Here is a 24,769-nt window from a genome sequence, read left to right on the forward strand (position 1 = left end):
GTATGTATGCATGTATGTAAAAACGTATATATGTAAAATGTATGTAAATGTATGAATGTGCATGTAAATGTATGTAAATGTGTGTATGTGTGTAAAATGTATGTAAAATGTATGTGAAATGTATGCATGCATGTAAATGTATGTAAATGTATGTAAAATAGGCTATGCATTCTTTACATTAATTTCATATAAGAAATTGCTTAAGTCTGTAGACAGCAATGAGGTCATACATCTCTGTGGTGGTATATTTCAATGTATCCAACTTCTGTTATAATATATAATTAATATCCTAATTATTATCTGAGTGTGTTTTTAATACTGAGCAAGCATATCTAAGTAATCTACAGAATCGTATCATTTACTCACTCAAGGTAAAATAAGTTTGATTTATCTTTTCTAGAAAAAACTAAATTGCATATGTGACAAAGGAAAAAGAATACCTAGAAAGTTGCTACATATATACCACAACTGTCTCCTAAGTAGATTGCTGGGTCCCGTTAAATGGAAGGCCCAATGTTTTACTGAACATCTTGATGGGTTAATATAATGATCCTTGACAGAGAAAACAAGAGATATTTTACCTTGCAATGTAGAGTGTTTCTAAATTATGTGTTATTAGTGCTCCATTGATCTATTCAGCAAGAAACACTGTAGAATTGAACTATTTAGAGGCTTTATTAAATCCTAGACCTTAGAATCTACTAATAATACCTGTACAAAACTTTCCCTTTTTTTCTTTTAATGAAATCCATATATTTTAACTGTGGATTGCTCTTTAAATCCAACCATGCTTCCCCACACAACAAAAATATTATGAAGCAAATGCAGCACAAATCTACCTAGGTAAACATCTGTAAAGAGAGGTGCTTGCCTGTTTGACTCAATAACTTTGAGCACTAGATACTTTCTTATAAACTCTGGTAGAGCAGAGCCCTGCCATAAGGACACACATGATTCTGCCTAAGCATTATACACTCAACCTTATGTGGGCTGCACTAATGTGCAACAGAAGGTTGAAAGTACTGCTTAGAGTAAAAGCAAAACCAGTAATCACAGAGAGAAAGAGGAAGAGTGGCATCATAGATCAAAGCTTGAAGGGTATAGTGTGTTTACTTTAGAAAATAAGATGAAGAAAGTACTCAAGGGTTTATGTAGAAGAAGCTTTAAACTCATATTACAATGCTGGCAGACTTGCCAACTCTTCATATGTGTTTATACTTTGTTTAATAAACAATTTTTGGATGTCTTCTGTATTCCAGACAATGCTGGAGGCCTGAGAATATGAGGATCCTCGAGATAACAGCTTCCTTTGTGTTTGTGGGGTGTGTTTGTGCAGTGATACTGGGAGATGGGGGTGGGAGAGTAGTAGAGTGAAGAAGTTAAGAGGAATTGGGGAAAGGGATAGTAAGAGTTTTAGAACTTACAAATGTTTAAGACATTTGAGAGAACATGGACAGAGAAAGTTCTAGTTCCTGTGATATTTGGAAGCCTTTGTGTTTGTTAATTTCTCTTTGTAGGAGTAATTAATATATAAAGGTTAATGGAGTAAAAAAAATATATACACCTCACTGAATTGTGACTTTTGTGAGATCTTTATGTGCAAACTATTTTTTGAAAAAAAATGTGTTGTTTATCATAGATTATACTTTTGCTAAAATGTCATTAAACAACTGATATTTTCAATTTCTGATGTGCTAAGATTGTGTCAAAAAGAAAAAAACACCTGTTCAGAGTTGGCTTATTGGGCCATACCGATTCCCAAGCCTTATGCGTCTGAGAGAGACAGTCAGAAAGAAAACTGGAGAATGGAAAGGAGGAATTGGAGTAACAGAGAAATAAAACCAAATGGAGGATCTGATGGCAGAACTAAAACCAAAGAACTAAAATTAAAAAAAAAAGAAAGAAAAAAGAAAAAAAGAAACCAAAGGTACTTAAACCAAAGTCCTGAAGAAAAGGGTACTGAACCTGACCCTAGCTGCAGAGTTCAGATGTAGGAAGAGCACACACTGGGGATGCTGAGTGGGCAGTCTAGCAGTGGACACAAGGGGAACCTCACCCATCTTCCATATCTCAGTGGAACCTCCAGACTTGACAAAAGACAAATCCAAGTCAAGTTGCAGTTTACAGCATTTTATTCAGGGTATCAAGATCGCTGTAGCAAGAAAACCAATCACTTATAGAAGTGAAAGGTACACTGAGGTCAGGAGTTTGCAGGCAGTTTTATCAACAGAAAGAAGCTTTGATTGGAGCCAGGACCTGTTAGTCTTATAGTAGTGGGTTAGTTGTAAGCAGGGCTTTATTTTTAATCAGACTAGAAATGCTCAACTAGAAATTTAACTGGCTTTCTGAGGTCGAGTCTTCTTAGGGACTTGCTTTTGAGAAAACCCAGGAGCTATTTTTGAATATTTTTATCAATTGCCATAAAACCAGAAAACTTTAGTGCCAAATTGAATCTCCGTATACCTGGCCTATCCATAAATCAAGTCACATGTGTCGAGTTGTCTTGAAATATGCCTAGCGATATATATATATATATATATATATATAAATTTTGCTTTAGCAGATTTGAAAGAATATGGGTGAGAATGATATACTTTACTTTAATTTTAAAAGAATGTTTATTTTTCCCTTGGAGGAGCTTTAAGGAAACATATATCAAACCCAACCCCATCTTAATCATTTCCTTACTATAATTTATGACAGAAAAGGAGTGCTGCAGATGCTTGTTATTTCAGTTTACTTAATCACTTGTAGTGGACACATAGTCGTTGGCTGTGCAAAGATTAGGACCGTTCTGAAGCAGAATAAGCCCTTAGCACCTTGCTGCTGCGTTTGATCACAAGCACTCTTACACTCTTAAACTCAGCACTGATTCGGTTTTTGAAGGCCGTAATGGAGTGCCTTCCCGCCACCCAAACTGAAAATAGCTCTAAGGTTCAGTTTCCCTGGAATTCCTGAATTACTCAAGCTGAGATACTCACTTAAAACCATTATCACCTTGGTGGGGAAGGGAAAAATGTTAAAAGGAAATGTTCTCGGAATTGTGGATACTTCGTTTGTTTGTTTTGGTTAGCTAGAGAAGCCCAGAGGAGGATAAAAAGTGGGAACTGGCATTTTCAGACTTTTTTTGCAAAACTTCTGATACTTTCAAGGTCCTCCTATTACTCTGATTTACAGATTTGCTCTATTCATCTTATTGCTTAGCAGGAAAGGAAACACACATGCACATGCAAGCACACACGTATCCTCCCAAGTTCAAACATTAATTTTCAGAGGCTGCATAATCAATTGATCACCCCATAAAAATGACAAGAAGAAAACAATTTTTTAACTGATCCACTTTTCTCTCAAGAAATAGGCATACTTTAAAGATAGATTTCTAGATAAATGTAACTCAAAGTTATGGGAAAAGTGGTTTGAAATTCTAGGCAATAGGATCAAAGGGTTGGGGAAATTTCCAAGGGTGGGCAAGCCTTTCAGTGTATCTCAAACAGCATCAAGTAAGTTTCTACGCACCTTGTCTATCTACAGGACTAAACCTGAAAGAGAGACACATAATTCAGAAATAACTCCCTTCTTATATTTACTATAAGTTCCCCCTGTGCCAACTGGCATCGGCATGTTCCAGTTGTATAGCATTAAATGTGTGTCTAGCTCCATTCTAACTTGGAGAGGAAGGACTAGAGGAAGGGGCATGCTTGGCAGCTGCTACAAAAGATATAGCATGTAAATACATCTTTAAAAGAATATAAGGTGTTTTAATTTTGTTTCATTTTCCAGAAGGTAAGATCTTCATCAAGTGACATCTTTTAAAAATTGTATCAAAGGCATTATTTTAGTCAGTGAAAAATCAAAAGAATTTCTGCTCTTATCCACAAAATAACCTAGATAGTAACTGTGCCCTTTGTAATCTAGGTGAAAATATGTATCTATTGCCCTCTTCTTTTCCTTACAGCAATTTCTCATTTATGAAAATTCAGTGTTCTAATGAAGATATTTGCTAACTTTTGGATTTGGTGTAGATTATGCATTCTGGCCTTCTGGCATCTTGCACTAAGCTTTATCACATCTCCTGTTCTCAATGGTTGTTCTCACTTTTGTCTCCCAACTATCAAAAAAAAAAAGTCATTCTCAGGAAGAATCACTGAAGTCCTCTGAAGGGGGTCCTGTGGAAAACTTTCATCCATTGTTTGGAATTCTACTACCTCATTAGCTCCTCTTATTTTCTCAATCATCCTTCTAACCTCTCCAACTCAGCTTTACTCAGACATAAGAAAAACATGATAACATGATAAATCACTGACAAACCATTTTTTTTTCCATTTCTTGTATGCAAATTCCAGTAGCACCTGCACAGCAAACTATATCAAGGCTAGAATTAGGCATTTAGAATTTATCTCTTCAGAGTAGTACCAAAAGTAAAACACAATCAATTATGTAAATATCCATCCTTTATGAGATTTAGTTGCTTTTAACATAACCATTAAAATAACTATTTCCAAAAAATAATACCTATTTTTAGGTTACTTTCTAATTTCTTGGCTAATTTCAAATGATTGATAGCAACAAAATATTTAATTCTCCATGGATTAGACTTACCATAAAAATATCATTAGAACATATCTATTTACATGTAATAATGTTGTAATTTCTATTATATCAACAATATGGGTATATAATAACTTAATTCTTTGAATACAAATTATGAATAGAATCCTGAAATATTTTGCTTTATACTTGTAGAGCACTTTTGATTAAAAAAGATACTGAATTATTTCAATTTTTATAATATTAAATACACATAATAGTCTTTTTTTTGTAAGTCTTTTCTGAGAATTACATACATTCATTTTTAAGTCTTTCTTAACTATCTGTATATTTTGATATATAGGAGACAAATCCAAATTGAAATTCTTCATAATACAAATTTATATTTCTGATGTTATTTACAAAATATGCTTGTCTTCCACTGGATAATCTCTTCAATCATAGAACAAGTCATAATTTATTAATTCCCCATGGAAAAATTCTCTAATTGCAAGTATGAAAATCATTGTCTACTAAACTCCTGCCAGTTAAGCAAAATGTGGAATGAATCACTAATGTAAAATATACATCATTTATTAAAAATTCAATGGATCTATTTTTGTGTAAATTAACAGAACACAAAACATGTTATTCTTACTTAAAAACAAAAAAGAAATAAACTTATAGAATATTTAAATCAATACAAATACAATAAGTTTTAGAAACTCGACTCTGCGCCATTAACTAAATTTCAAGCTATTGAAATTTTCCCTCAATAATTGAGGGAAAATTTAACCAACTCACACTTGTATGCATTTTAAGTTATCTACTATGGAGTTGTATTAACATTTTGAAAATAAACTTTAGTCAGGACCTGTTTAATCAGTCCCTTTCAGAAACTCAGCCAGGAGCTGGAAATATTTGGGGGACACAAGTATAAGACTTCCTCCTTTATCTTCCAGCTGGTTTCGTTTACCTTAAACAAAACTTTGTTCATAATCGGGGTCACTTGCACATGTCCTAAATGATGGTTGCATGCTGGCCTGGGGTTTCTCTCATTATCTCCTGGACAAGTAATCATCTTGAAGAAGGAGAAAGCAGGAATACGAGCTTGGCACAAAACCAGAACTCAAGAGTTTACAAAATGTTTTGATTTAGTTCTAATGTAGTGTGGCATAGGTGTACATGGCTTATCCCCTGCCTCGGATTACCATGGTATTCTGATTTCTGTGGAGTAAAATACTTGTGAATAAAAAGCCAATAGAGACGTTTCCACTAAAAAGCTCCTGCTCTTTAGGATAAAATAACAATGATTTTCTAGGGCTGTATCACTCAGTGATGGGATGGAATTCAGCTCAGGAAAAGGCAGAGGGTGCCAATCCCTCATTCTCAGAGACTTTGAAAATGAAAATGAATTCCCTGGAGTTCAACTTACTAAGACAATACAAAAAGGATGCTAAATAGATCTCTGAAGAATTTTCAATGTATTGAGAGTTTTAAACTGCCTAAGGAAGTGAACAACTTTCCAATTCTTTGAAAATTGATTACATGTTTTAAACTACAGATTTTAACCTCATGGATCTATTAATATGGATTCTACAAATATATTTTGGTATTTTCAAGTTCCTTAGTTCCTATTTACCTTACAGACTAGAAAGAAGCCTGAGAATTTTAGGCATAGAGACATAAAACAGGAGGAAAACATGGCAAGAGACAAGGCAGGGGAAAATAGGCATTTTTGACAAAGTTGTGACTAATCACAGGGGTGACTATGTACCAGTGTAGATGATGAATAGCCTGAATGATAACTACTTGTGGGCAAATTAATACAAAAACTTTGCTTTATTCCAAAAATCCTTAGAGAGAAATTAGGCAAATTAATCACAATAGACATGGGCAAATGGTGCTGCAGGGGCATTCAGGCTAAGCTCTGACAGGAGAGGGAAGCTTTTCTTAACGCTGTTTACCACTTCCACATGATTCATGTATTCTTGGTGCAGCACTTGCTGCATGTCCAGTGTTGTTTTAGACACTGAAAACTCCATAGAAAATATTCTGTTTGCCACTCTGTACCATATAATCTGGTTGAAGATACAGTGTGGCTCTTTCTTCCTTCATTACTTCCATTCCTGCAAGAAACATGAAATAAGTGCCTACCAGTTTTTAGGCACTATGGTGGTTTGAAGCTGTATGTACCCCAGAAAAGCATGTTTTTAAATCTAATCCATTCCTGTGGGTGGGGATCCATTCTAAGAAGGGCCTTTTAAAAAAGATTACTTCAGTTAGGGTGTGATCCACCTCATTCAGGATGGGTCTTAATCTTTTTACTGGAGTCCTTTATAAAAGGGATGAATATAAAGAGAGAAAGAAAAAACGGCAGGGAAGCAAGAAGCGGAAAGCAATGAAACATGGAAGACAAGAGAGAGACCAGCAGATACTGCTATGTGCCTTGACATGTGACAGAGGAGCCAAGGATTTCTGGCAGTGGTCTTCTAGAAGAAAGCTTCGCCTGGATTCCTGGAAGTGGACATTTTCTTCCCCTCGAACTATAAATGAATAAGTTCCCACTGCTTTAAGCCAATCCATTCACAGTATCTGCTTTAAGCAGCCTAGGAAGCTAAAACAGGCACTGAGGATACAAAATCCTGGGACTTGTTCAGGAGCTTCCCAGGATTGGAGATATAAATTATTGGAAATAAGGGAGTAGCAGCCTGAAAGATAAGCATATTAATGTGATGCAGCGTCGGGGAAGAAAACTAATATTAATAAACAAATACTGTGTCAAACTCACTGCCTGGCATGGAAATATATACTAAGCACAACAGTCAGAAAGTAGTCCAAATTCTGAAAAACACAATTCATAAAACAATTCAATGTCAGCAACATTTATTTAAACCCATGCCAAATTTGATTAGAAATCTGTTACGTGAAATTGGTAGGAAAAAGACCATATTTTTCCTGTAAGTGTTCCTTATGCACAATAAATCCTCATTATGCTAAAAATATTTCATATGTTTAACTTATTTTCAGAAATGCATGTTAATTTTTCTGCTTACCACTAACTGAATAGTTTTTCTGAAATGCAATTTAGGAAATTTGCTGATCATTTGCATTTATTAAAATGGTAATCTATATGTGGTAGTATTGCTATAATTTAACTTAGTATTTTTACAAGTATTGGCAAAACACCTATACATTTCAGTATAAATCCCTAAAAGGAATAAAAGTGTTACAAACATTAGTTTTTCTTATAGAAATAATTAAAATAAACTGTTGCCTTATGTTTGCTCACATTAGTTCAATGCTCTTCAAGTAATAATAATTAATTATTAGCTCCAAGACCAGGTATGTATAAATCACTAAGAGCCTAAAGAGTATGTCATTACAGTACGTCAATTATATATGCATTCAAAATTATACATAGAACTTACTGCATCTGGCCAAAGTGTATACTTTTGCCCTGGAAACTATTTTAACATAAATCTAATTTCCATGTTGTGGGGAAAAACAAATTATACACTATTAACCTTCATAGTGTCATAGACCCTAGAATTTTGTTCCATGCAATAGTATTAATAGCATTTTTTTTAAAAAAAGTATAAGCAAAAGTAATAATAGTACATTAAACACAGTGATAAGGAATAAGACAATGGGATAAATAAAACCTAAGTTTACGTACCCAATTATTGATTGGTAATAATTTATAAACTTATAAATAATCATTGAAGATTACAAAGCAATATTTATTAATCAAAACACTCACTTCCAATTAAATGAAAGTTTATCCTCAACAGATAAGTACACAAAATTTTTTTATTGTTTAGTTGCATGTCAAGTGGTACCATTTTCAATTCACACTCTGATTCCTTCAGTCTCTGAACTATTACAGGATACTTGGTAAAGACCTCAAGAAATTATTACTTTGATAGAAATACTTTTCAAATGTTCTGTAGTTTCAAGCCAATTATTTTCCATAAGAACATGTAATATTTGTGACAGAATTTTATGTTCTTTAGTCACTCCTTTGCTGAGTATATAATAAGCATTCCAAATATAACGGTCAATTATTTTATATATATATATACATATTAAAGACTTTGGAAACATACCTGACTGGGCAAGGGATAGTTTATGATATCTTTGTGAGCTACTATTATGGTTTATTAATCTCTCTTTTGAGTTTGCAAGTTGAATTTTGCAATATTTCTGAATTCTCACAAATCCAATTTCTGGGTAAGTTTCAATTTAGTACAAGGAAAATAAATATATACAGGACTCAAATAATGGCTCATATAACACATCTGGAGCAGTGCCCAGTCTTCAGAATTCACTTGAGAAACAGGATAAAACATTAGTTTGGTTAAAATTCATTTTTTTTTTTCATTGCAAAGCAAACTTTTAAATCGTTTCAATGAATTATCAAAGATATATGAAACAAGGAATAGTGAAGTATCAAAATTGTCCTAAGTATGCCTAAATGCTTCCATGAAACTTTGGAATGATGTCATTAGCAGCTAATGTTACCATTGACATCTCTTGGAAATACATGAAGAGATATAACACATCATGTTTTCTCCAGCAAAATGCAAACCACAAAGAATTTATTTCAACTTACTATACTTCCAAATAAATTTTATATTATTTTAAAATAGGGGCACAAAATGATTCAGGAGTGTTATAAAACATATTGCATAGATTTCTACAACAGTGGATTTTTATCATGCCACACTCATTAAATGTTGTATTATAGACATTCTCACTGTTTGAGAAATGATTCAGAAAAATTCAGTGTTTTGAAAGAGTCTGGTGAGAAGAACACTGATGGAAATTTGCAAAAATATTACCTGTTAAATTCATATCAAATCGAATTGCATCTTTATAAATTCATTTCTTTATTATGTGATGGGAAATTCATCATTAAGAAAATACCGAGTTTCATCAAGCCAATGAAACAAAGTTAATTCATTTTTATTTATTTAATAACTAAAATAATTGTTTTATGATTAAAATCATAAAATATTAAAATCAGAGACAAATCTAAAAGTTTGATCATTCTTCTTAGCACTTACCTTATATGGTTGATGATGAGCGTTGTGGTGGGAATGAAAAAATCATCCACTCTGTCAAATTGCTTTCCCACTGGCTGTGTGTGGATTGTGTGGTGAGGCGCATTGCTACTGGCCAGGGTGATTACCTAAAGAGAATACACTGTGTTACAGACCTCTGTATGTCATTCATCTAACTGAATAATATGAGCTTTAATTTTATTTAGAGATAAAATAAATCTCTTTCTGGTAATTCTTTCCAAAGACTATTGTTGTCATCCTCAAAATTAGTACATTATATAACAAATTTTAATCCTGTAATTGATTTTCTTATTCAGTATAGAAATTTCTGGTTCTGTAAAGAAATAAAAACCCAGAAAAAATTTTCCTTAAATAAATTATGCTTAAAATATAAGTATATGTATATACACAATGTCTATATTATCAAAATGGTAACCTTGCTACACAAAAAAGAAAAACACCTCTAAATGTAAGGTTATATAAATGAATATTACATATACATAAATATTAGTGAAAAATCCCTCCAATAGAACAGAGCCAGAAACTTAGGACTAAAATCTCCAAAATAAATCATATGAAATAGTTTAGCATTTAAGAATCTTAGAATAGATAAAATCATAGTTTAAAACTTTCTTCTCCTATAAGATTGAACAAAACTGATTTAGATAAGTAAGTCATAATTAAATAAATTTCTTTTTTATAATTATTCAATATTAATAAGTTTTTAAACTTTTGTAGTCTATTAAACAAAAGATCACTACCTTTAGAGACTTTTATTTCTCATATCCCACACTAAATTCTATACTGCTTCCCTCAGGTTTCTTGTACCTCCCCATCTCTTTCTATTGTCCCAGCTGCACAATCATTGTGCTCATTGGCCTTGTAAAGGGACTTCCCACCTCCATTTTTTCCCATTAATATTTTCTACATATGGCCACCAATCTTAATTTCGTCTTGACGGTTTCCATTCAACAGTTTCCTTATTCAAAACTGAGTCTCTTCCTTTGGATTTTATGACAGAAGTAAATAATTTTATTTTAGTTAGTTTTTTTTTTTTTCATGAAAGGCCAATTTTTCTTCATTCAAATGAGTATGAGTATACTTTTACTGAGTTCCATTGGAAATTGCCCAGTTAGTGTGAAGTAGTTTAAATATTGTAACAGGGAGGATACGCTGTTGTTATGATGCAGTTCAAAACAAAACAAAACAAAAACAAAAATAATAAAACTTAAAGTTTTAGTGGCTTAGGAAACAACAGTTTCACTTCCACACATGTTACTTTCCCAGAGTGCTTTGTCAGGATCACTGCTCCCTGAGAATCCCAGGCTGAAGGAGCAGCCATAAATGTTGAACGTTTCCATGTACAACACAACTCATTGGCCAGAACTAATCACAAAGCCCCATCTGACCGAAAGGGACTACAGAAGAGTGGAAAAGCAAAAATATTTGATAAAAAAAACTTTAAAGATGCTGTGCTTATTTTATTAACAATGAATATCAGTGAGAAAGCTGTTACTAGGTTTTAGTCGTTGATAATGTCTATAGGGACTTAATAATGATAAATAAGAGTAATAAGGAGAGAACTCTCCAAATTGTCTTTCCTTTTTATTGTATAGAAGTGTTCACCTCTCAAAATACATTTACATGCATATGCAATTAATAATAATAATAATTGAATAACAGTAGCAATATTATTTACTGGGAGCAAACATGCCATTATGTGTTCTAAGTTTATAGGCATTCCCCTACTTAGCATTCAAATAATGCTGAAATGGAGGTATTATAGTCTCAACCTTACAGATAGAGAGACTAAGGTCATGAAAAGTATAGTATATTAACAGTAAACATAATGTGGAAATGTTTTATTCCATTCAAGGAATATCTACTGAACATCTCTTTTGTGTTTAGCAAGGTCTTACATCATAACAAATGCAGTGCCCTAGATCTCCTAGCTCTGGCCATTGTTCTCTGAGGGTTCTAGACTCTTCTTTGTTGCTGGAATTGAGCAGGCCATGGTGGCTTGCCAGGGTTGGGACTGAGTTTCCTTACTTCAAGGACACACAGATTGATCTATGATGCACCTGACTCAATAGGTCTATCTTGCAACAACCCTTGGTTTATCCCTGGTGACATCCTGGGGCTGGTCTCTCCATGGGTGATGACTACCACCACTGAGAGTCACTACCTCCCCATGCCACCCCATCTGGGTGGAGCCTACTTCCTTGTCCATAAACGACGTGAGAACTTTATTTCATTTTGTTTCTTGGAGTTATTTTCCCTCCTCATTTTTGGGCACTACAAAAGCTGTATCAATTCTAAAACTGTGTGGATTAAAAACTCCTGATTTTAGAACAGCATTTCTCAAACTTTCATAACACATGGAAGACTTAAAAAATAAAATTATCTATGATAAATCTTTGAGGATCATGTGAGACCACTAATTGGAATATCACTGCCTTAAAATCAAAATTATGACAGCTTATGGGCTTTTATTAATTAGTAGTAAATTATCACAGAAAATATACATTTCATATTTTTGTTTTCATAATAGGCAAATACAGATTAGATAAGCCCAAATGAAAGCGCAAAATACTAATTTTTGTAGAACTTGCAGACCCTTGAGAAAAGTGTCCTTGCACCCTCAAGGGCCGATGGATATCAGTATAAGATATAAGCACATATAACGTATGTTTTGGGGCAAATACATTAACTTCCTAGTCTCCACAATCTAGCATCAACCTCTCTTTCCAGTCTAATAGTACCACTTAATATGGCACAGGAATAGTATAGTCAAAATGAAGGCTTGTACATATTTCTGATTTGTTTCTGCTTTCAAACGTATCTTAAATTCCATTTCTTTGTTGGGATATTTCCTGATAATCCTGTTGGGAGACAATTATCTGAGAGTATTTTCACATTTCTGCACAGTCTGGGCTTTATGAACAAAGAGCACTGGCAAATTTGATTCAAGGATGATTGCAAAATGAAAATTCATCAAAAGCTAGAGAAGGTATATTGGAGAGATTTGGAGATTTATCTCCACACAGCTTATATTACTTTGTATCCCAGGGTTCAGACATTTCCCTCCCCTCCCAGGAGAAGATATGCATACAGTCCAGAGTTAAGATTTCTTTCTCTCCAAAGGGAAGGATGTCAATTTGCCAGCAGCCTATAATATTCAGACACATAATCTCAGGTCCAATTCCTGTAGTGCCACCATCTTGCACGAGACAGCTAACATCAAGCTCTGACTACATCATTTCCTGGGGATTGGGGCTGGGAAATGGACACTAGCTTGCTCCGTGAGTACTAAATGGTTTGTTCTCTAATTCAGAGAACCCGGTTTACCTGTTTATCTATCTATCAATCTGCAAATCATATATATGAATCATAGACAAACAGCCTTCTTAAATGTACTATTTTAAGGTTGCTTCTCAACCTACACTGTGTTTCATATTTTCAGGGGCACCTTACCTCTTATTTTCATATAGCAAATATTAAAAAAATAATCAGTAAATCCCCATTGGCTTAAATTTTTTATTTGACATTCAGAAAAAAATAAAGAAGCCATTTTAGAGACTTGGATAATATATGGGAAGTTAACTGCAACTGCTAGAAAATCTGTTTGTTTGTTTTTCTACAATCAGAGGAGTGTACCTAAACTATCAAGTGAAAATATTGTAACACTGGGAAAGGTATTCATTTATCTAAGTACCATTTATCAAAGGAAAAGAGAGGTGACTCAATTCTGAAGGAGTTAGTATGTTGAAAATATACACTGTTTTATGATTTAAAAAAAAACAAAGAAAATCTTTATAAGCTGTGTTCTTTCCAAAGGTAAAGGTATTAAAATAATTTATAGAATTTTTTTTAATTCATACATGTTTGACTGTTTCTTCTATCTTGTCAATATTGTACTTAAATACAGAATATCAAATGACTAGCCCCAGTTACCACATGTGCGGATCATTATAACAAACATCCTCAATGTGAGGATTCTGCTCCTCCCAACAAGAAGTTGAGTCGTTACTCCACTCTCTTGAATTTGACAGGCAGTGTGACTTGCTTGGATCACCAGTCTATGACCAAAGTTACTTTGTGTGAGTTCTAGAACCCAGACCTAAATGGGCCCTGCAGTTCCACTCACTCTCTTGCAATCTGCAATTACCAAGCTGTGAAAATGTCAGTCTCGAGTATGCTCAGCCACATTCAAGAGACTCAATGCACTCCTGCTCACCACCACGAATACATTCCAGCCATGGAAGTGAGGCCATTTTGTAACCTATAGCTCTGGCCCAGTTATCAGATGATGACTGCCACCTAAGTGATCCTAGATGAGACTAGCAGAAGAACATCCTAGATTGACAGACCACAAAACTGTGAGTGGTCAAAAAGTCATTATTTTACTCTTGTTTAAGTCATCAAGTTTTAGTGTGGGTTGATTTGCAATAATAGTTCACTGAAAATACATACTATATTATGTATCATTGTGATAGTTCTTTTAAAATATTTAATTTCAATAGACCTGTCATCTATAAGCTAAACATTGGAATACTGAAATTACCTCAGAAACATTAAAGGTTTTCATAGTGACTTCTGATTTATTAAAAAAAAAGAAAGAAAAGAATAGAAAAAAAAGGTTGCATTCAACAGACGTTACTGAAATCTGGCCAGAGCTTAATGATTCAAGGCTTGGAAAGCAGAGTCATAGCCAAGGAATAACATAATCTCAAGGTAGTTTAAGCAATAGCATAAATCACATTTACAGGGGTAAACATTTCCTCTCAAACTTGTAACTCTAAAAATCTACAGATTGTTCCAAAGGGTCACTGTGAAAATCCATATACTTTTATTTATATCTCAAGTTTCATACACGCAAAAAACTTCACGACAGTAGCAAATTCCACAAAAATGTCACCATGGATTTCCCAATTAGAGATGAGTAAGTGCACAGATAATAAAATATTACCACTTTGGAGAAAAACGCAGATTTGCTTTGACGCTAATTTTCTAACTCTGGTCATCTTTCTTTTTCACATGCGTCAATTTTGAAAGGAGAGATGAAGTCAAAAAAATTCTCATGACAATTGCTAGGTGGATGTAAATTGTTGAAAGGTAAAGTGAAAATGTGACTTTTTTTCCCCTTAATGGCATCAGCTTTGTCACCATAGGTTATTCTTTGTAAATATAACATTTCATAAATATGGCCTGAAATTTTCCACCATCAATAAAGGTCTTGATGATCAACTTTTTTTTTTTTTTTTTTTGTATTTCAATGCTGATTTAACTGTGAAGCCAAAGTCCTCATATGGAAGAATATCACTGTAAATTAGTCATACATTTCCAATGAGATATCTAATGGTTTAAAGAGCATTATTTTCTCTACTGTGCTCAGGTGTTCTTACCTGCAGAGTTGGTGAAGTCTTTTCCATGGTACCCCAGCTTAGCACCCAAACCTGGTCATGTGATTTGTCATAGTGCAATTTAACTGGGACTGGGTCTGTGCTCACTGCCTGTAATAAATAAGAATTGAAAAACATATTTTCAGACTAAACTATTAAATTTAGAATTAGTCCAGACATTATGGGGGAATCTAAGAGTTTAGATGTCAGATTTAAAATTTATGTTGTCAATTATCTAATTTTCTAAGCCAACACTTGATTAACTTGGAAATAAAATACTTTACTTAGATCCTCATTTTGTTCATCATATGAACAATTTAATATAGTCTTACGTTTATTCAGCACCTATCTAAAGTATTAGCCAAGAAAGTTACTTAGAAACTCAAGATCCACATGGTTAATCCGTGCATTTAAACAATTGTTGAATACAGACGATGACTGTTTCTACACTAAGGTTTTTCTATTTGAATGCTGATTATGGTATTTGATCATCTATAAGGCTAAAAAGACAACAATCTGATATGTGGTTGTAATGCTAGTACTTTCTTAGTGAGAAACCCAAAACTACAGAAAAAAGGAAAAACAGCTTTGTATTGTTTTGTTTTTGCACCATGCCAGGTATGGTAAGTGTGTTCTTTTGCTAATATTTATAATATTTAGTATTTACTCAAAACAAAAATCTCAGAAAACAAATTGCCACCTGGAAATTATTTCATTCACCTTAATTTGAAGCTATTTATATTACAAGTTAACACATTTTTAATTCCCTGTTAGTTACTTTAATCTATTTTCTAATGTTATAAGATAAAACAGATTTTATTCAATAAAATTATCTTTACCCAATATTAAAAGCATTTTTTCCAAAGCACTGTTGAACATCTTTAGAAAATTTTCCAAGCCCTTATTCCCAATATAATGTCCTTCTCAATAGAGTAGTAAAAAAGCAACTACAGTGAAGTCTTACTAATACAAGTCTTCTCTAAAACCTTGGCTTGCATTCACCTGTTTAAAGTGCTAAACTTGCTTGGATTACTGAAATAATTGATTGATCTCAGAACAATTTCAACTTTTCCGTCCCACTGTATCAGTGACCTCGCTCCTTTCCTCCTGCTTCACAGAGCCATGATATTGTTCTGACACTAGGCAGGAGCTATGTTGTCAGGGAATGAAACCTCCCTGACCAGCACTGGAAATCCAAACCAACACTCTTTCCCTTTGGCAAACACTAAGTGCCTCAGCCTTTGTGGCAGCTAGGGATGGTCATGTGTCATATTCCAGCCTATGTAAAGACTAATATGATGGATTATTTATGAGAGAAATGTTGCATTTTGTCATAAGAGACAGTCACACAAGGAGCTTTCACTTTCCCTTTCTTCCTTCTTTGAATGCTGTCACTGGATATTAACAAAGGAGTTTCCAGACAGTTTTTGAGGTCGTGGAACAAAAACTTAAAGAGGAAAAGCCAGCATTCTCAGTACAAAGGAGAAAATTTAGAAGAGTCTGAATTCTTGCTAATAACTTTAAGTAGCTGTACAAACTTAGAACAACTATCTCTAGGCTTCATGTTATTTGGGATGATGGAATCATTTTATCATTTAAAGTAGTCTTCAAACGAATTCCATCAGTTTCATTTAAATTTCCTCATGTGCTGATCAATAATTCCAATATCTATATTGCAAAAGCGCTATTACTAATCACTAAACTAATAACAAAGCACTGAGATTTCTTTGATGTTTCTTATTCTCCCCTTCAAATGTTAGATTTGTGTAATTACAATAGTTAGCCTGTTTTGCATGCAGCTATGGAATTATCTTTAGGTTTTCAAAAGTGTTAACAATAGACCAGCTCAATAGAGACAACAAGAACAACAACAAAACAACAAAAAAGATCTCATTCAACTGTTAGAACAGCAGGAAAATAAGGACAAAGATCTTTAAATAACTTTAAATAACAGGGAATAATTTGAATGAAAATAGGCAGTTTGCCAGTGCTTACAAGGTGCTTTTCTTTACACTGGGCCCTTCCATAGGTACTGTTTTATATGGGCCTACAACAACCCATTAGTTATGCCACTACTCACATTTAACCGAATAAGGGAACTGGGATTCCATCTTGCCAGTGGTCGTTCAACCAGTAACCAGCAGGGCTCAGATTTTCTAGTCTGTCTTCCTTCCCAATGTGGGAAGCTCTCTGCACATGAAAGCCCCTTCCTCCTTTTAACCCTTCAATCATCGTTTCATTCCTCAGAGCAGAGTACGTGGCTGTGTTGCACTCTTTTTTATGCCTCATGTATAAGAAACATTCTCATGGGTTTTTCTGTTTGGGAGGGTGGAAAGAAACCCATGTGGCCCAAATATATGTAACATCCTCTCTTGAAGAAGTACTATACCCTAGAGGAGACTCACTGAGAAGCCGTTTACATCATGCTTAACAGTACAGATTATGAAGCCCGACTTGAAACCTTAGTACCTTCACTTAATAGTAATAATAAAAAATAAATAAATAAATAAAAATAAAAAAAAAAACAAAAAACGTTACCTTGGAAAGTTTCTAAACTTTCCTGTGGCTCACTTTTCTCTACAATAAAATGGAGGTAGTACTAGCAGCTACTTCAAAGGGCCGTTGTGAATAGCAGGTGAGTTAGTAAATGCAAAGTGTTAAGGACACGTTGCTGCATATTAAGCACTATCATTAGAAAGACTGATTGAAGTGGAGGTACTTTTATGCTGTTTTAAGGTTAAAGATGCAATATTTTTATTTAGAAAATGAAGAAACTGAGACCTAGGAGAGAGAAGTAAATAACACAATTTCCATCTTTGAAGAACTTACAGTCTACAGGGTGAGAAAAACATTTAAAATAATATGATGCATGTCACAAAACAAAAATAAGGACCAAGTGCTATGAAAGCTCAGAGGAAGAGGCACAATGCAGGAGGATGTGTAAGGGCAGAGGCAATGCTTCGATTTTGCCTTAACGTATGAATATTTCTGTAAATGGGAAGTTGGGAACTATTTTTTAAAGTTAACTTTTACAGACAATAGCAGAAGGCAGTCCATGAGTAATGGCCTAGAAATAAATGAGAACAGGTATATGTGGAGGAGGAAAATAGTCATCAATTTTCAAAACAACTTTAAAATTTGTCCAGTATCTGCTTAGTGGTCTCCAAATTTTAGATAGCACATGCATTGGCAATTTTAAAAATTATGCCAACTACATACTTATGCATTTTAACATTATGTAACATAATACTCTACCAATATATTTTTTCACACTGTAAAATATGCATTCAATAAAAAAGTTTGAAAGGATGAGATAAAAATTAAATTAAATGAGATTTAACTAATTCAGCTTATTAATGGTGAAATTTCTTATTTCTCAATTTTAATATTAATCATTATACTCAATAAGTATAAACATATTTCAAAGTGATGAAATATTCATTACATTTTACAATATTCTATTAACATTTTGTGTTTCAACATTTCAAAGGTTTGGTCCTAAGTTCATTTTACATTGGTGTTTGGTTACTAAAGTTTACCAGAACTGAAAAAGACAGGCAGATCAAAATGAAAACAAGTATATCTCACACACTTCGTTTGAAAAAGTTTTAACAAATTGGAAAAATCTGTTTGCAAATTTTTCAAGTGTGCATATGTGCAGATATAACAAATTTTACACAGGAACATTCACATGGTTTTTAGTAACAAAATCACGTAACAATGAGAGAAATATTTCCAAACATCCGTTTTCAAAATAATCTCTCTGTAACCCATTTTTCAACTAAAAAAGCAGATATTTTCCTAGTCATTTTTATACAGTTAAATTTTTTGAAGTGATAAATTACATGTATTGGCCTTTACAAATATTTGAAGGTATACTATTGAAATCTACTTGTCTTTACCTAAGGAATCAGTAAATTTAGACCATTTGCACTTTGTAAATGAAAAAAGGCACCAATTTTTGCATTGTTTAAAAACTCCTTCCCACATGAATACCTGCGAACCTGTGTCATAAAATAGTTTACATGGTTCTCTATATTTTATTAATAGGATTGTAAAGGTACTCTTACTTCATCCGTGACTGCTTCTTTCTCCCTTACCTCCTATCATCAGTTAATAGGGTCTGCTCTACCTTCCAAATAATAATCTCAGTGCAACACCTCCCTGCTGCCATCATGAATGGAGTTGCTAATGATCTCCAACTTGGATTACTGAAATAGCTACCTCACGTGGTTTCTGATTTCTAATCTTATATTCCTCAATATTTCTCAACAGAGAAGTCAGAGTGACATGTTTTAAAGCATTATACAGAGCATGGCACTAATCTACTCAAGGCACTACAATATGTTCCCCATTTCCCTCAAGGTAAAATCCAAAGTCCTTATGATGACAAGGCCCAACATGACCTGACACTCCCCAGCCTTCCCTCTCAGATTCCCTTGCCTACAGCTCTCCCCTTGATGTCTCCAGTTTGGACCCTCTTGGCCTTTGTGTTCATTCAACATGCCAGCCACACTGCTGCCTTTCCCTGGAACGTCCTTTCCCCAGATATCCAAACAGCGGGTTTGCTCAATTCTTTCTTAGTTCAGAGCTTGCCTACTCAATGAGGCCAGTCTGTACTACAAATACTAATACTTTCAATTTAATCCTCATGACGAATCTTTTTGCAGAGTTATGTACTGTTGTTATTCACTTTTTACTGATTAAAGTGAATGAAAGATTGAGGGTACAGACATTGATCTCTCCATTTTGTGCAACTCCCATTTTCCCCTCAAGTTACATTGTGTCCACTGTGTGATACACAACAATACACATGCACATGTACTCAGGCCTCCCATATTGGTCCATATTAGAAAAGTTTTCAATAAAATGTAATACGATTCCTTTTGAAGAAAAAAGAAATATAAACAGATTCTCTAGGAGTCTTGTCCCACAACTAGTCATCTTTCATCCACTATAGTGCCCACCCTCACTTTGGATACTACTGGTGTACACGATAACTTTTCACTTCTGCAGCTATCATCCATTTACTTCAGGAAAAATGAAATAAACTAAAAGAATTTTTAAGAACATCTGAAGTGTTGGTTATGTGATCATCTTTTACTTCAAACTGAACCTATTTAGAACACTCATTTATTGCTTATCATTAGTTTGCAATCCACTACCAATGATATTTTGCCAGAAGAGTTGCTTCCAAACTCTGCCTTGAGAAGGCTATGTTAGTGAGAATCACCTGTAGCTGGTGATTTGGATCCCCCTTCAATAGAACAATCTTTCTTCTCTTGATTAAACTATTCAATATTTTCAGAAATGATAATAACTCAATATTTTGTTGTAATGATGATTTAATAGTAGCAACCTTCATCTTCAGGTCCTAGAATCCACCTTTCTTGATTTTCTACGTCAGTGCTATTATCAGAGTGTTGTATTCTCATGATTGATTAACTTTTCACATATTCGTCTGTAAATTTTAAATGTTAAAAATATAATCTATCATGGAAAAATCAAAAAGGTAAGTTCTTATTTGGTATAACTTTAGAAAGATATTGATACAAAACATTTTCTTAATTTTCATATTTTATACATTAAGGATCCAAGTTACATATACTATGATTTTTTTGTCTGTGCTTAACTCCTTGATAATTCCAAAACACATTGTGTTGCAGAAATTCATCAATATTTCTTGGCGGATAAAAACACCTAAAAATTTTTAAACACACACCACAGAGATCGTGGACTAGCTGCATCATCAGTTTCTATAAAGATGGCTTATTTTGTAAAGGTGAAACACTGATAACAACAACAATGATACACAACAGTCATGGGTTAGTTTGACATTAAGGAACAGTGAAGCACAACTTGTTTATCAGTCTGACAAGGAGAGTACCAGCTGGCTAATTAAGTGAACCTAATTTAAACTAATGATGTGGATTCTCAAGATAATGTGCTAATAGCTGGTGGAGACTGCTGATGATACTTAAGAGTACTCCTGGGGTGTTACTGGAAGCCACATCTGCATCCAAGCAGAACCTGATTTTGCTCCATAGATGACAAAATGAGGTCAGTTGTTTAGCAGTTCATCATTCATACAGGAAAACATCACCCGATGTCATTCTCAAAAGAAAAAAATGATAGTAAGAAAGCCAAAAGTGATATTTAAGGCAACATTGATGCTATTCATTCCATTAAAAAACAGTGACCTTTTATTTTTAGCTGCACATAGAAATGATTTCAAAATATCCACTGAAAATAAACATACTAGTGCTCCTCTAATGCTAGTAATTTATCACAAAGTTTGTGAAATCTTACAGTGCCAAGGAAACATGTTATTTTAATAATAACATGTAACAAACATGGTTCAAATTTTAAAAATGTTTAGTCTCAAATACACATTTAATGCAAATCTGTGCAGTCAAATACATTCAAAAGAAAAGGTCAGAAATATATATTTTTTTCTTATATGAAGCCAGTACAAAATACTAGGGATACAGGGATTACTTTAATTGGATCGAAAAGAGAACACCTGAGAGATTAGATTTAAATAAGTGTATTGTGTGTGTGTGTGTGTGTCCCTTTGTTTTACTTTTTTTCAAGAATAAGGAATTATGACTCTGGGCTTCACTTTTCCACTTCTATACCTTCAACTATCTCTTGTGTTTTCTACAATGTTTTGGAAATAACTAAATTTTGGTTATAATTAGTATTCTTATATTCTTAGTTGCCTCTGTACAATATGATGAGGTTAGAAAGAAAGAAATAAACAGAGGTGTGATGGTTTGAAGCTGTTAGGTACCCCAGAAAAGGCCAGTTTTTTTAAATGCATTCTTGTGGGTACAGATCTATCATAAGTGGGAACTTTGGATTAGGTTATTTCAATTGATATTGCCCCACTTCATTCAAGGTGCATCTTAATCATTTTACTGGAGTCCTTTATAAGAGGATAAAACACATAAGAAGCGAAGAAATGAAATTCAGAGATGCTGAAAGAAAAAGCCACAGACAGAGAAGCCAGAAGCTGAAGCAATAAAACATGGGAGAGAAGGACCAGCAGATGTCACCAGTGCCTTGCTACCTGACAGAGGAGCCCAAGATCATGGGTAACTGGTCTCCAGAGAAGGTATTGTCCTGTTGAAGCCTTAATTGGGACATTTTCACAGCCTTGGAAATGTAAATGTGTATGCTAATAAATCTCCATTGCTGAAAGCCAGTCCATTTCTGGTATTTTGGATTCTGGCAGCTTTAGGAAACCAAAACAGATTTTAGTACCAAGAAGTGGGGTGTTGTGATTTGCAAATACCAAAAATGCTAGAACAGCTTTATAAATGGACAAGGGGAAGATTCCAGAAGAATTGTGAGAAGCTTGATAGAAAAGGCCTAGATTGCTTTGAAGAAACTATTGGTAGAAATATGGATGCTAAAGGTACTTCCAATGAGGCCTTAGACAGAAATGATGGATATGTCACTGCAAACTGGAGAAAAGGCAATCCTTGCTTTAAAGTGGCACCATAGAATTTGGCAAAATTGAGTACTGATGTCAGATGGAGGGCAGAATTTGAAAGTGAAAAGTTTGGACATTTAGCTGAAAGTGCAGCCTGGCTTCTCCCTGTAGCTTATAGTAAAATGAGAGAGGAAAGGGATAAGCTGAAAACTGAACTCTTGGGTACAAAGAAACCAAAACAAACAAACAAACAAAAAAACAAAACAAAACAAAAAAACCGATGGCTTAAAGAATTCTGAGCTTCTGGAAAGCAAGTTCTCAGAGAATACTTCAACAAGTGAGGATTTAACTGAACGTGGAACCAGTCAGCCATTTCACAGTTGGAGATGGAGTTATCCAAAAACGATTTTTGGAAAGTCCTATTGACTGCAGGTTGGGACTCCTGTATGCTGCACATGAATCTGACAAATTTTTTGTGAGATCTGTATGACTGGAATCCTTGTCAGCCTGGACCAAAAGAGACAGAAAAGGGTCAGAGTGGAGGAAAAAAATGACTTCAAAGGCAGAACCATGAAAGCTGAGGTCTGAAACAGAGCCACCTCGAGGCAGGATTGCAGATCACCCATGCACGTGGAGAGAGTGAGTTTGTCCCGGAGCTTGCAGAGGGTGGGCTGCCTTCTCCATTGTTCAAAAAGAGTGCTGCTAATAAATCCCCATTCCTGAAAGCCAGTCCATTTCTGATATATTACATATCATCAGCTTTAGTAAACCAAAACAAGGGGGAATGCACACAGTCAAGAAGTATTATTTCATTTGAAATCAAAAGACTGGCTTTTAATCTGGGCTCAGTTGAGAAAAGAGTTCAAATTGAGAAAGGAAAATTAACTTTCCACTTTGCAGTTCACTCTAATGTTAGGAGTGTGCTTTGTCTTTGGATATCAATGAAGCTTTAAATCACAAGAATAGATTTTTTTTAAATTAGTTTTTGAAATAGATAGAAGTAATATACTTTCACAGTTTTCAATCTTCAGTTACTAGGATTATTAATTTATACAGAGCATATAGTATCTAAGTCTGTAAAAACTATCATTTACATGTTTTTTTTTAAATTAGGAAAAAAATCTTGAGGGGATTTAAAATTGTAAGAGATGAAGTATTTTCATGGATAAAAATAGTCATTAGGATATCCATAATTCACCTTTAAACATGTACTTTTGAGGACTCAAAGTTATATGCTACTAAGGTATTTTTTTTTAAGATTTATTCACATACCATACAATCATCCAATGTATACAATCCATTGATCATATTACCATCATATGGTTGTTCATTCATCACCCCGATACATTTTTTTTAACATTTTCCTTGTGCTAGAAAAGGTAAGACCATGAATAAAAAAAACAAGAGTATAAACAGAACACCCAAATAGCCACCCCCCCCATTCTTCCTTTAGTTTTTGTTTTTGCTTTTTTGTTTTTTTTTTTTTCCCCCCGTTTTTCTACTGATCCATCCCTACACTGGACAAAGGGGAGTGTGATCCACATGGCTTTCCCAATCACATAGTCACCCCTCATAAGCTACATTGTTATACAATTGTCTTCAAGATTCAAGGGTTCTGGGTTGCAGTTTGATAGTTTCAGGTATTTACTACTAGCTATTCCAATTCATTAGAACCTAAAAAGGGTTGTCAATATTGTGCATAAGAGTGCCCACCAGAGTGACCTCTCAGCTCCTTTTGGAATCTCTCAGCCACTGAAACTTACTTCATTTCATTTCACATCTCCCTTTTGATCAAGAAGATGTTCTCAATCCCACAATGCCTGGTATGGATTCCTCCCCGGGAGTCATATTCCACATCGCCAGGGAGATTTACACCCCAGGGTGTCAGATCCCACGTAGCGGGGAAGGCAATGATTTCACCTGCCAAGTTGGCTTAACTAGAGAGAGAGGGCCACATCTGAGCAACAAAGAGGCATTCGGGAGGAGGCTCTTAGGCACAATTATAAGCAGGCCTGGCCTCTCCTTTGAAATAACAGTCTTCCCATGGGCAAGTCCCCTGATAGAGGACTCAGCACCTCAGACCACCAGTCCCCATCAGCAACCATCGAGGTGGGGAAGCCCAACACCCCTTCATTCTCCCCCAGCTCCTCAGGGGGGCTCTGCATATTTTTTTCCAATTTTTTTTTTAATTACCTATTAACTACATCAAAAAAAGAAATTTTAAAAGAAACATACAATCAAAAAACATTTCAAACAAACCAAAACAAGGGAATAAGACAAAGACACCTAACTTAAAATAACTACTTTACTTCCAAGATGTTCCTACTCTACACCAA

General features: G+C 34.3%; 1 protein-coding gene across 2 annotated transcripts in view; it reads right to left on the reverse strand.

Annotated features, from left to right (window-relative positions):
* The window catches only part of FSTL5 (follistatin like 5), an 838,269-nt gene that overhangs the window by 78,574 nt on the left and 734,926 nt on the right, over window positions 1-24,769 (reverse strand). For both annotated transcript variants that reach the window (XM_037830939.1, XM_037830938.1), the window contains 2 exons: window positions 14,999-15,106; window positions 9,597-9,721 (listed from right to left, as the gene is read on the reverse strand). In XM_037830939.1, coding sequence (XP_037686867.1) covers window positions 9,597-9,721; window positions 14,999-15,106 — 233 coding nt within the window. The remainder of the gene's footprint in view (window positions 1-9,596; window positions 9,722-14,998; window positions 15,107-24,769) is intronic.

This window comes from Choloepus didactylus, chromosome 3 (genome assembly GCF_015220235.1).
Source record: "Choloepus didactylus isolate mChoDid1 chromosome 3, mChoDid1.pri, whole genome shotgun sequence".
NCBI lineage: Eukaryota > Metazoa > Chordata > Mammalia > Pilosa > Megalonychidae > Choloepus > Choloepus didactylus.